The 14,583-nt window shown below is 33.4% G+C and overlaps 1 protein-coding gene across 4 annotated transcripts in view; it reads right to left on the reverse strand.

Moving 5' to 3' along the window:
* Positions 1-2,140: 2,140 nt before the first annotated feature.
* The window catches only part of LOC123539468 (multiple epidermal growth factor-like domains protein 10), a 36,146-nt gene continuing 23,703 nt past the window's right edge, over positions 2,141-14,583 (reverse strand). The window contains exons 5-11 of one of the 4 annotated variants that reach the window (XM_045324104.2): positions 13,883-14,023; positions 12,621-12,758; positions 11,834-11,935; positions 10,395-10,536; positions 9,544-9,608; positions 7,408-7,464; positions 2,141-4,373 (exon numbers count right to left, since the gene is read on the reverse strand). In XM_045324104.2, coding sequence (XP_045180039.2) covers positions 4,366-4,373; positions 7,408-7,464; positions 9,544-9,608; positions 10,395-10,536; positions 11,834-11,935; positions 12,621-12,758; positions 13,883-14,023 — 653 coding nt within the window. In that variant the 3' untranslated portion in view covers positions 2,141-4,365. The other 3 variants (XM_045324105.2, XM_045324106.2, XM_045324103.2) reach the window with 3 other exon arrangements.

Genomic DNA, 14,583 nt, shown 5'->3' on the forward strand with positions numbered 1-14,583 from the left:
GAAAGTCGGAAAATACTGAAAAAATATCTACTTTCAAGGGCAGATCATTCAAGATCAAGTTTAAGTACCTATGATTTTTGATATATATTTCTGTTTTAAACTTGTTCCCAGTCAATACACAAAGTTTAAAGAAATTCTGTCCGTAGGAAATGTTTGCCCTATATACATATAGGCAACTGTGGCATTTCCCCTGAAACTGGAAATAGTAGAAGCAGTAGCCAAGAAACTGACAGTAGCAATAGTAGCAGTAACAATTACGTGACATGTGCAGGACCTTTAGTAGTTTTAAACACGTGAAACTGTCATTAGCAGTGAAATGGGCAGTAGCAGTAGCAGAAACGTGGAAGGGTGCAGGAGCGGTAGTACAAAATGTAGTAGCAGTAGCAAAAACGTGAAACACGTAAAATTGGCAATAGCAATAGCAGTAGCAAACATGTGAATTTGGCAGTAGCAGTAGCTGGCCAGCAAAAACGTGAAACTGGCAGTACCAGTAGGAGAAATGTAAAAATTGTAGTAGCAGTAGCCAAGAAGTAAAACTGTTACTGTTTCTGCAAGTTTCACGTTCTTCGAACTACTGCTACTCTTCTTACAAATTCTGCATTCTTGCAGCTTTTATTGCTACTACAAATTTAATGTTTTTGCTACTGCTACTGCCAATTTCATGATGATTTTCCTACTGTCACTTTCACTGTCAAATCTACGTTTTTGCTACTGCTACTGCTTGTACTGCTACAGTGACTGTCCATTTCACAACTATTGCTACTGTCAGTTTCACGTTTTAGCTACGGCTACTGCCACTGACTATTTTACGTTTTTGCTACTGCTACTGCTATATCACACAATAAAATTATGGTTTTAATTGTATCATCACATGATAGAAAGAAAAGCTTCCAACTAGTTACATTTATATGGATATGAAATGATATATTATGTATTTTCCTGTTATAGGATTTGATATGTGAAGATTACTTCTTACTTGCAAATAAGTATTAGTCAGTATTTTGTGTCCAAAAAGGTTTATATATTATGCAATATTACCATTTAGCACACTAACAAATGGCATACATGTATACTAAAAGACGAAGGGACTAACCATATTTGATCATAGATCAGCATATAGACCTTTTGCTATATGCTTGTATCAAAATTGGTACGGGTCGTGTTAGAATATCCTATGAACTACATTACGTATTCATATTGTAATATACAATATATTCAATGTATGTGAAGTCGAAGAATGTCCTCTGGAAGCACAGAAGTTAACTCAAAGTTAAGAAATCCTGTGTAGTAGCTAATAGAATCTATAAAACATTTCTTTGGGAGTATAAACCGTCGCGCGGCAAAACATATATTTCCTATGGGCAGAATTTCTTTAAACTTTGTGTACTGACTGAGAATCAAGTTTAAAACGAAATATGTAGCAGGAATTATAGGTACCCAAGCTTGATCTTAAATTATCTGCCCTTGAAAGTATTTTTTCCAGTATTTTCCGAATTTTAAGGGCAGATAATTCATGGCCAAGGCTGGGTTCCTGTGGTTTGTTTTATTTCATATTTCTGTTTTTGATTTGATTCTCTATCAGCAAAAAAAGTTTAAAGAAGAAATTCTTTCTGTAAGAAAAAATTTCCCCATGTCAAAATAGAGACTGTTGCAAATGTCAATAACTATGAACATGACCAAATAATACCGCAAAGGTCTGGTCTTTCCCATGGACCGAATTTCTTTAAACCTTGTATACTGACTGCAAATGAAGTCTGAAACAGAAATGAAAATTAAAATGCACAGTTTTCTTTCTTGCCTTGATCTTGAATTACCTGCTATTGAAAATTGGATTTTCTGATTTTCAGCGGCAGGTAAGTCAAGATCAAGCCTGAATACCTATGATTTTTTATACATGTTTCCGTTTTAAACTTGATTCTCAGTCAGTGCACAAAATTTAATGAAATTCTGTCTGTATGAAAATACATATATATATAGAGGCAACTGTGGTATTTACCTTTAACCATTGTAAATTTTATCGAGTTCGCTGCTCATAGTAAAATAGACATTTTCTAACATTCTATGTATTGAATTTCTATGTCATTTATTTTCTAGATTATTTCCATGATGCAAAGGAAAAAATGAATATATAAACTAGACCTTATTTTGTTTACTATTTAATGTGTATATACTGTCCATATCAGAGAAAATATAAAATCTTTCTTCTAACGTTATAACTGAATCGTGGGCTTTTTCTGGTCTGGAACTGCCTTATCGCTGTGAATGCAAAATATGGAATTTTCTTCAGTGGAGCTCTATGTTTTGTCCTATTGTTAACAATGTAAAACGTGAGAGATTATTCTAAACATTATTCACGATCGAGTTGTCATGCTTATACTATATACATCCTCTCATTGCCATCGTTTGTTGTACGAGTAAAGAAAATCCTATAAATGATTTGATTCAAAACAATTTGTATTCTTCCTTTGCCATATTATATTATCTGCTCTCTCTCTCTCTCTCTCTCTCTCTCTCTCTCTCTTAATAATAATAACTTTATTTTCTCAAGGTGACATACTAAGTGTACAAATACAGATATTTTACAACTTATTTCCAGTATTGCCTTCAACTGATATACATTCACACATACACACAATCATACAGTCAATTTATAATTTAACATTTATACAAGAATACACATATCAGAATTACTTAAATTTTCTCGACAAACACATCTCAAATTAAAGAAGTCCTAAATAAACGTAATATAACAATAACTATGTTTTAAAAGAATTACCATTAAGATAATGACAATGACAATTAAGATACATACAAAAGAGAAAGTCTGTCCCATAAGATAATAAATAGTTCCAGATTTGAATAATAAGATAATATGAATATTATTATTATTGGAAACGAATATAGTAACATCAATTCAACAAAATTCTTGTAATTACAAGTAATTAATTGCTAAAAACTATTGTAACAAGAGAAAATTCTTTAAATCATGCTTGAAAGCAGTTATATTATTATTATGAAGTTTAATGTAAGAAAGAAGTGAATTCCATATGTGTGCAGCTTTGTAGCTAAATGTTTGTTTCAGGTAGTTCGTTTTAGGTTTAACAATAGAAAGATCCATGTTTTCGATTGAGCGCAGACTGTAATGATCATTATGAACAAAATGTAGTAAATCTTAAATGTATATAGGACAATCTCCTGTTTTACTCTTGTACACTAATAATGAAATATGGTATTTGCACCTGTTCTCAAAAGATAGAGGTTTTGAATTTTTTAATACTTCATCAAAGTTGCTACACTTTGATTTCGTAATTATTGTTATAGCGCGTCTCTGCAAAGATGTAATTTTATCAGTGTCCGATTTGTGACAAAGTCCCCAGACATTGCAACAATACTCCGTGGTTGACATAATATATGCATTGTAATACAATAGTTTCATCTCATCTGTTAAGAAAAATGCAATTCTTCTAAGTAGAGCAATTTTTGAGTTTAGTTTATTGGCCGCGGTACTAACGTGGGATTGCCAAGACAGAGTTTCATATATATTGAATATATAGTACATCCTTAAATGATGTCATCGTTCAACATAACATACGAGTGTATCTATTTAATGTCATTAACCTTTAGCCTGCTGCAGACGAATTTAACAGCCTTTGCAAACAGCTTGGAACCAGATCAGACGCCGATTAAATCGGCGTCTGATCAGGTTCCAAGCTGTTTGCTACTCTGACAATATTTCTTCCAATTTTGGAGCAAATTGAATGAACTTTACAATTTTAGCAGACGACATTTCCAGCAGACGACAATTTATCTAGCATGCTAAAGGTTAAAAGGTATTGGTAAAGCCTTATCAATCTAACATATTAAAAACACCTCGCTTTAATCAGACAATTAATGCCCATTTTCCTGTCGCATATCTTTTGCTTGGTACTTGGTTCCTAATATCAAATACCAGAGATGTTGTTGTTTACTTTGATATGCTGGTAAGACATTTTGATATCTATGTTATTATCGTGATTACTGAAGATCTTTTTTACCTTTTAGTTACATGTATAACACTCATGACATTAAGTGATTGTGTATCCCTAGAAAAACGCACTTACAAAAGTTTTTGAAAATGAAAAAACACACAAAATATTCAATTTACGAACAAGGAATGTGATATACATTTTTCTGCATATTCTTTTTGCCAGTTCATGAAACAAAATTAATGTCATATAATCTTAACAGTCCATGAGATAAACATATCGAGTTGAACATATCGAGAAGAACATATATTCCACCGTTTGTTGAGTGATTTGTGAATACTACGCCAAGTGTATGTTCGTTTTCTCTACATGCCCAGCCCTTCCAGACTGTATATTCATGCTAATAGGCTGAAAATCATAAAAGGATATAATTAACATTGAATGTGCTAAACAATACAAGGAGATTGAACAAACAGAAAGTAATCATAAGTTAAAATAAGTAATACATTGTAATGACACGGAGAAAAAAACAACAACAAAAAATAACAACAAGTTCTAATAGTATACAATAATCATTTTTGCTTAATTAGTCACCATGGAAAATATAATCTGGTATCTATTTGCATATAGTTTTAAGTAAAAAAATATATCAGTTTATTTCAATGTAAGATCGCGATATCTTGCTCCAACTGAACATTTGAAGCCATCTTTCAAGAGCTGCTTAGCCGCCACTGAAAATGTAAGATAATGGTGTTCACGAGAGTACAGGATTTTAATATTAAATGTAAAACAAACAAGCTTGCTTTTACTAAATTGTACCTATGCTGCAAGGTGAAGCAATTAATTATGCTATTGGCCCTTATATGCATAACTTGTCAATCAGATCAAGACAGTTTTCACGCCATCCCTTAAAAGTATTCTCTCTGAACAGAAATACACTTTTGAAGTATTGCTATCCATGACCTGAATGGTGTAAAATACTCTCCTCTTGGTGTACTATAAACACTGCAATAACGTACAACCTAGAGCATCTCTAGTGACAGAGAGTTTACCTTCGAGCATTTTCTTTAGCAAGGAAAATCGGAATAAATCATAAGGACTAAGGGTGGGTTCTTAACCTGGATAACCATTTCTTTATCTAAGAAATACTGTATAATCAGACTTTTGTGGGCGGAGGCATTGTTATTAACAAACGGTATGCCTTTCAAATGTTTACATGTGCATTTTTTTTTTTGATAGCATGTTTTACAGCTGTAAGTACTTGTTTACAGTAGAATTTACATGAATTGTGATGACTGAATCCTCTTTCTATTGAATTTGTATAAAGGAGCCACAAGAATTGAAGAAATGGTATATAAAACCTTCCTGGCACGTTTTCGTTTTTGTAATGGCGGGGTTTGCCTGACTTTTACTCAATCATAGTGTGTTATCGACGCACCGCTGGGACTCGGAATAAAAAAAAGCCAAGTTTCATCTCCAGAAAGCAACTCGGAATAATTTTTCTATTTACATTTTTTTTTTCAGGAGGTTTATTTACTTTTTATTTTTTGGCATAGTTTAAACTCTTGGACTTTGGGTCTGGTATCAGGAAATGGGAACCCATCTACCACAATCTACCACAATCCCTATTTAGTTTCAACCACTCAGTCAAAGTAAGGTGGACAATCCGTGCTAAAATGTCTTTAGTGTGAACTATTTTGGGAATATCGATCATCGCTTTCTATCATACTTCTAACGGCAGCAATGTGTTTAACAAAACGGCCTGTACGGTTTCCGCCTTTATGACTATTTTGAAATCCTTGAATATATTTAAAACAATGAACAAGAGCTGTCTCCATAGGATGACACATGCCCCCGATGGCACTTTGAATGAATAGTTATGGCCGATGTTAGAGTTTAGGACCTTTGACCTACGGACCTGGGTCTTGCGCGCGACACGTCGTCTTACTGTGGTACACATTCATGCCCAATAATTTTAAAATCCATGTATGAATGACAAAGATATGGACCGGACACGCCCATCAATGCACTATCATGAAATATGACCTTTAACGTCTAAGTGTGACCTTGACCTTTGAGCTACGGACCTGGGTCTTGCGCGCGACAGGTCGTCTTACTGTGGTACACATTCTTGCCAAGTTATTTGAAAATCCATCCATCGATGACAAAGATATGGACCGGACACGCCCATCAATGTACTATCCTTTAACGTCTAAGTGTGTCCTTGACCTTTGAGCTACGGACCTGGGTCTTGCGCGCGACATGTCGTCTTACTGTGGTACACATTCATGCCAAGTTATTTGAAAATCCATCCATCGATGACAAAGATATGGACCGGACACGCCCATCAATGCACTATCCTTTAATGTCTAAGTGTGACCTTGACCTTTGAGCTACGGGCCTGGGTCTTGCGCGCGACACGTCGTCTTACTGTGGTACACATTCATGCCAAGTTATTTGAAAATCCATCCATCGATGACAAAGATATGGACCGGACACGAAAATTGCGGACAGACTGACAGACCGACAGACCGACAGACGGACAGACGGTTCAAAAACTATATGCCTCCCTTCGGGGGCATAAAAACTGATCTGAACGCCATACGAATCAATTAAGCAAATATCATTTTTGGAGATACAAAGCTAGCCCTGATTTCTATTTTTTGTGGATATATAGCCACTGTATATAAGATTGTACAAGTCATCAATGGGTAAAGTTGTAAATGTTAACTGGATTAAATCGATATATTACAAGTCTGTAGCGTAAGGATCTGATTTCAAGGACATGAAACTCCCGTGCTGTTATGTAGCATGGTCTCTATATAGGAAATAATTAGTGAGAGAATTTATTGAATCTCTCTCATACAGTTTCCATCTTGTAGAGAAATGTTTGATATTTTTCAGTGTACCAGATATATTATTCTTCAATATTTCTTATGCATCACTGAAAAACATTCAATGACTAGATTAGTTATAACAGATACACTGTATAACCCTAAAAATGGTTCACAGAAAAAGTAAGTTAAAGTTCAAAAGAAGGCATGACTAAAACATTAGTATAATAGTATTCAAAGTAAAAGAAGCTCTAACAATTTCCTGTTAACAGTGTATGCCACCTTTCACTTACATTGGATAGATTTTGTAGAAGGAAGTAAATGTATAATATTGACGGGTAGAGAACAAACAGCTCAAACACTATAGGCCTCCTGGTTATTAGGCCTCGGTTGTATACAAGTTAAAATAGCTTGCCATCCAATGTAGAAATTGGTCTTAGACTATATCAGTAATAATTGTGTAGAACCATATTATTAAAAAAGATAAAAACCACTTAGGATGATAAGTATACAGCAATGTATAAAGTAAGATTAAAAATATTTTTATCACTTTAGAATGATGTTTGTTTCACCATAATTATTATTATTGTTAAAATCAACAGGCCTACCATAATGATCATGGATGTTCTCGCAGAGCTGATCTGATTCTCCGCAAGTATTCACATCTGCAAAAGTAATTAATATGATGCATGTATCCATATCAAAATTTAATTACATAGCCATTTGTCTAATAATTGTTCTCATACCCCTTTGTAGGTTAAATCAGGATAGCGCTGATACGCATGTATGCACTATTTGTGCAAAAGAAACATGATTTTACTTTAGCTATTTTATTACTAATAGATGAGTTTTACGTGGTACTCCAGATTGGCAAATATTTTACATGATTTATCTATCCTTTTTGCTGTATCAAAAACATCATAAATTATTTGCATGAAGCATAATATAAACTTTTTTTTACATGTGATGTGACTGATACGGACCTGATTAAATTTATGTACTTCAGTCTGAGAATTATATCGTATTTAGTAGACAGAACATGTTTCAAGGTCTCAGAAAGGTAACTTTTCAACATGAAATAAACTCCTAATAGCTTAAATCTAAAATTTCATAAAATACCATATTTGATTTAAAGAAATACAAAAATAAAACTGTGTCAAAAGGTTCAATTTCATCTAAGCATTCCCAAAGGTGGTTTGCCATTCCTTGCACAAAATCGATTTTCAGTTAAATGTCTAAATATTTACAGAAAACACAGTTTATTTATAAGATACATTTATAAGACAAATTGCTGTGTGGTTATTCGACATTTTTATTGTACTAAATGTATTACGTAATGCATTCAAAACAGTAACATATCAATCCATCAATCATTTCAAATCGGTGAAAATAGGAAACTACTTTTCATTACTATTATATACGTTAGAATGTCCCTATCAATATTCAAAGTCCAGTACAGAGTATAGTAGGTTTTTTTTTGTAGATCATATAAGAGCCATTCTAAAAACAATGACATGCGTGCACTGCTGGAATATGGTATACAGTCTGTGTGCAGACTTCAAATTTAGTTTATCCCTTCGAATATTTGCCCTTGACTTCCACGCGCTTCTGCAGTCGAGAAATTAAAGAGATGAACGCTGCAGAGTAGTCTCCCCTCGGTATGGTCGTAAATAACTGAAAATACTTCTCTTAAAAACTGTATTCGATAAATATTTGCGGCCAGCCGGCACCTTTTTTCAGCCTTGGAAAGAGAAAAAGGTCAATAGGACTTTTAACTGGTGAAGAAAAAAAACGGGATAATTAATTTGTTCCAATTTTTCTACTAATTTTAGAAACCTTTAATTGATGCCATTTTGTTGTGAGCCGCGGCCTTGCGCAACTGGAGACCGCGAAGATCAGTCCTTGGATGCATTTTTAGTATTTTTGATAAACAGTTTTTAGTACTTTGTCTCTATAAAACTTCCAGTGACTGACTATTCTGACGATGTTGGAATTTGTACAATAGTACCTCCTGAGTTAAACAAGATGAAATACAAATCCTTTTTTACACTTCCAGTTTTCTTTGCAACAACTGGTTGGCGGTATGTTTTTTCGAAGCCACTGTTTGTTATCAACGCGACGCTGTGACTAAAAAAAAAACATTGTGCGATCATCTTAATTTAAGAACTTTTTCAGCGTTTCTATAGCATGTTTGACCCAAGAGGCCTTTTGCCCTTCTGTTAACATGTGAAGCAAAATCGGACACGAAACTTTCTAAAACACAAGTACTGTGTGAGAATCTCATGAGTTCTCTCCGTTGACATGCCAAGAAAAGACGCTCGGATACCGTGTACATTGCGTCGCGTCTTCGTAAATCAGACGTCTTACAGCAGCAATAATCTTTTGCGTCACTGCTGTTTTTGGGCCTGCCAGGACGAGCCCTAAATTTAACCTGACCATTTTTTTTTAATTTCAATCTTAATTTTAATTTACTTACTCAGCTGTAACTGCAGACTTCCAAGATGAAGTACAAGTGTCATCATATTTAGAATGACCATTGTATAATTTCCGTAACTATGAATGTACTTATCTGGGACCTTATCACAATACTATTTTTGTCTTATTGTACGCGAAAATGATTTAATTGTTGTGCGATATAGTCATGATATGTTTTACAAAATGTTTAAGTTAAGTTATTATATAGAGGGTTCATCGCGCAATTAAGTCAGTCACATCTTCCATGATCACAATTGCTTAATACATACCTCCTTCGCTAACGTAAGAAAATTTCACTTCCATTTCCGCTATATTTCCGCTGCTTGATGCGGAACTGATAAATATAAATATTGTTAAGCGAAATAAAACATTGTAAACATTGTAAAAGTTGCTATTATACAATTATTGACTTTTTCATAGGTTGATATCAGGATTTATCAACCCGAAAAGAGTTATATTTACCGAGCCGAAGGCGAGGTGAATATAACTTTTTGAGGGTTGATAAATCTTGATATCAACCTATGAAAAAGTCAATAATTGTTTTATTACATGAATAAATGTAAAGTCAGTCTTGTTATTACAATTGTAACTTTAATAAAGAAATAAGGATAAATTTAGACCAAATCAGGTTGATATTGGTTTTCCAAGCACCTACTTCAATCTATTTTTATTTTCGTTCTATTTATAACCCAAGATAAGTTGATATGATATGTACTCATTACTTTTCAAACCGTTTTCAGCCAATCAGAGAAACAATAGAATACAGTCATGTAATAAAATATTTTAAATTGATTGTTAAACAATATGAAAAATTGTTTCAAGTATTCTACAATGTGACATTTTGAAAACTATACGTTCACAATGAACAAACGTACAATAAACATGTACAGATACATTGTAAGCAATCATAGAAGTTTGGTCCAAGCAAACGGTCGGTCATAGAACAAGTAATAAAAATAATTATATGCTTTATGCCACATTATTATAACATATATTTAAAGTGCAGACACACATTAACAGGTTTGAATGCATCACCTGATAATGAATAAGTTTCTCATAAAATAAAATTAATTATTTGAATCGATCATAAAGGAATTCAAGTGAAGCAGTCAAGCCATACCTATTTCGTGTTTGTTTTAAATAGCAGAAAATTGCAATGGCACACATGACGATAATTGCTAAGATCGCTGCACCCACACCCGCAATCAGTCTCACCGTGAATGCTGCTGATGTAGCCGTTGGTGCTGGTGTTGTGAAATCAACTGAACATAAAGAATAAAGCATATTTGAGCCGCGCCATGAGAAAACCAACATAGTGGCTTTGCGACCAGCATGGATCCAGACCAGCCTGCGCATCCGCACAGTCTGGTCAGGGTCCATGCTGTTCGCTTTCAAAGACTATTGTAATTAGAGAAGCCATTAGCGAACAGCATGGATCCTGACCAGACTGCGCGGATGCGCAGGCTGGTCTGGATCCATGCTGGTCGCAAAGCCACTATGTTGGTTTTCTCATGGCGCGGCTCATTTATAAATAATAACAATAATCTGGTATCAGTCTTGCAAGTTCAGTTTCAATTAGCAAATAATTATATGTAATGATTTTCATCACTTTTGTCTACTAGATCTACGTACAAGTTTCACTCAGTTACTTTAAATGAATTTAAACTGTTTTTCGAAGCAAACTCATCTAAAAATGCTGAAAAAAAACCACAACACTTTCCTTTAAATAGAAACAAATAAAGCTTTTAGACAGGGGAAAGGCGCTTTACAATCAAATCAAAATGCCTTTTACTCTTTGCTTTGTATTGTGAACGGTTTAGCTTCTATAATATTTTAGTATTTACACGAACAACAATTACGTTTCAAATACTCACAAACACAGCAATATTATAAAATACAATAAAACATAAATTATTGTGAAACATTTTCCAAAAACAAGAGGACACAGTCAAATCTATAATTTGCTTTGCAAATACTCTTAATAAATTCAGTATATTAAATGCTTAATCAATTAATTTTTAAATAAGATTGATGTTTTCATGGTTTCAAACATTTTTATTTTTCACTGGTACGGAACTACACTTGAATGCAAAAGAATATGAATTATAAGCAATAGGAAATTCGTTGCAAAATATTTCTTAGTTAAGATATAGATGTACATAAATATATACAGGATATAAACGTTCGTTCGTAATAAAACACAAAATGTCACGACATTCTGACGTCATGATGCGATACACGTGACTTTCCACGGGTAAACTGGATAAAGTTTGGTCAAAACCATTAAAAATACATAAAATAAAAAGAAAATTTGTTTGTTTCAGTATCGGATGGAAGCATATTTAGTTCATGAACACCATAATTTATTTTTTACTCTAACATTGCATTTTAGTTTTTACTCGGTGAAATATATTTTGATCTTACACCGAAACAAAAAAATCCTCTACATGTATATCTACATTGTGAAATAAATTGCAATATTTTTTTAGATGAACGAACAGGCAGACTAGCATGTGCATGAAAAAGTAGTAAAACTGATTTTTCGACATATCGTCTTACCCGTCACACAAAACCCATCCGATTTCCTACATGAAGATTTATCTGTACATTCAGGATTGCATTGTCCGGTGCAGTTGTTGCCATACCAACCATCATCACATTCTGTTATAAAGTATTTCTATGTATTATTAAAATCAATAGTTTTATAACAGCAATTTTATATCATAATTCAGTTTAGTCGGAAATATAAAGAAAGAATCAGTAAATATAAATAATCCAAGAGACAGTACTGATGTGTAGCTAACTGTAAAGGCCGATTTCATTTCATTCATCTTAATACTAATGTAGAGCCTTTTTGTTCATTTATATATTCACTCACACTTTCCTAAACAAATTTCAAATAGAAATCTAACAATATTACCTCACATGAAAAAGTATGAAATCTAAAATCTTTAGACAGATTTACATTATGATTTACTAGATGTACACCAGAACAGTACTGAGAACAAGAGGAGAAAAAGAATTAAAGATTAATACATACATTAGTTTCACTTTTTTCAGTGAATCATTGAAGAATTGAAGTGACATTTATTTCGTTATTTCATAGTGAGAAAGATAAGATATATTTCAAATTGGTACAGAACTACAACTTTAGACAATTGTTCGGTTAAAACCATCATAGAAAAGATATCAAATAAGAATATGTGTTTCCTTTACATGCCAGATCAAATTCTCTTCCACTCCTGAACACCATATTTGACAGTTTCACTCATGACTATTCTGTTAACATAATGGGTCTGCATAATTTCTATATTACATACGCATTTATTCATCTGAATATGAATACCTTCGTCGCAGAAAAGTTTCAACTTGTACCCAGGTTGGCAGTTACCACTGCAAGCTCCATCAAACCTGTCACAGCTGACATTCATGCATTTTCCACATGTCCTCATGCAGTTTTCTCCCCATGATCCTTCACGGCATTCTTAAAAATATTAAGATAGACAAGAACTTTCTACTGTGATTACATCTGAATGTAATCACTTAAATCGATAACTCTTTAAATGAATGTATGAGCCAATCTACGAGTGTGTCCAAGAACACTTAGACTACTTATAAAATAACGTGTTTTGAATCGAGTAATATACTATCCGGAACAAAGAGGAACTGTCAAGGTACTGGATTTTCATTCCGTTTTTTTTTTAATAAAATATAAATAACTACATAAATCTTCTACATATATGTAGTTCGTGATACGTCATTTAAAACACGAGCGTCATCTTACACCCCGGGGTGTAAGAAGGATTTTTCCAGCACCGGTAAAAATACCGGAAATCCCCGTCTGGTATGCAAGAAATTCTTATCTACAATGTACTGGCACAACAATACACGTATCATGGCTTTATGATGTTGTTCTTTATATTTGTTTTCATAGTTGTTTTTTACATAAAGATTTTTTTTAATGTTTTACACTTAGGGCCTTTTATTAGTTACTTCACAGGTGCAACTCTTTTACACTTTCGTGCAACTTTTGAACACTGTTTGTTTTACGAATGGTGTTTGATGCATACTATAAACCACTTTTAACTCCCTTTTGGTGTTTTAGCCACTGATTGGTCCAAGGCGTGACTAAGTATGTCCCATTATAAGTTTGATTTGTTTTTTTTCTCTAATTGTTTGCTTTAGTATGTCTATTCGTCTGAAAATGCAGAACATTTATAAAAAAAATCACATTCGCGTATAACGACAGTTGTTAACCTTTACCGTGCTGGTGGCAAGTGATTCTGCCTTTGCGACCAGCGCAGACCAAGATCAGTCTGCACGTTCCTGCAGGCTGATCATGGTCTGCACTGTTCGCTATTCAGTCAGTATTTCCAGTGAACATCCCTTTGAGTAATAAGTGGTACTGACTAAATTGAATGATGGACCAGTCCATAGTAGAAATTTTAGCAGGGTAAATGTTATTACATTTGTACATTTTGTATATTTGTAATATGAGGAAAATGTATGTATAAAATTATATTTGTAATATGAGGAAAATGTATGTATATATTTGTAATATGAGGAAAATGTATGTATATATTTGTAATATGAGGAAAATGTATGTACCTTCTGTGCAAACGGGTTCTGTTTTATAGCCAGGTTCGCAGCCTGTCATACAGTACCCAGTTGTAGAATTACATGATTCTAAGTTGTTGCAGAAGCCACACATATTCTCACATGCATTCCCCCATGTACGATCCTTACAGTCTGTAAGTATAAATAGAGAGATGAGTAGTTGACAAATAAGATCTAAATATGCTTTCTGGCGAACATTAAACAACATGTGATATTATTAAACAAACTGAGTTTCTTTTATGTTACAAAATGCCTGAAACCAACGTAACGTATTTCGAACCTACTTGCTACTGTGGCAAAGTGTTAGTGACGCTGTATATTGACTAGAGTTCGTAGGTTTTGAATAGCTAAAGCTTTAATAATAAGAATTTTTCAGCATGATACATACAATTAGTTTTACAGTTACTTAGTTTTTGTAAATAAATCTTTAATTTTCTATTGAAACCTGCTTTATAATAATATGATCAATGCAAGTTCCGAGCCTATTTAGTATATTGACATTTTATCAATTTTTCCGATTTGAACGTGCACGCCATAGTCTTAAAATGGTTTCATCAAACACGTTTGCTAAATTTAGCGTTTCATATTTTATTATGAAAAAAGTAAAAAAACAAAATTGTTTCAGAAATAATACTTTCAATCAATAAACAATACCATGTGCAAATTGACGAAAATGCGGTTTCCGCAATGAC

Source organism: Mercenaria mercenaria, chromosome 18 (assembly GCF_021730395.1).
Source record: "Mercenaria mercenaria strain notata chromosome 18, MADL_Memer_1, whole genome shotgun sequence".
NCBI lineage: Eukaryota > Metazoa > Mollusca > Bivalvia > Venerida > Veneridae > Mercenaria > Mercenaria mercenaria.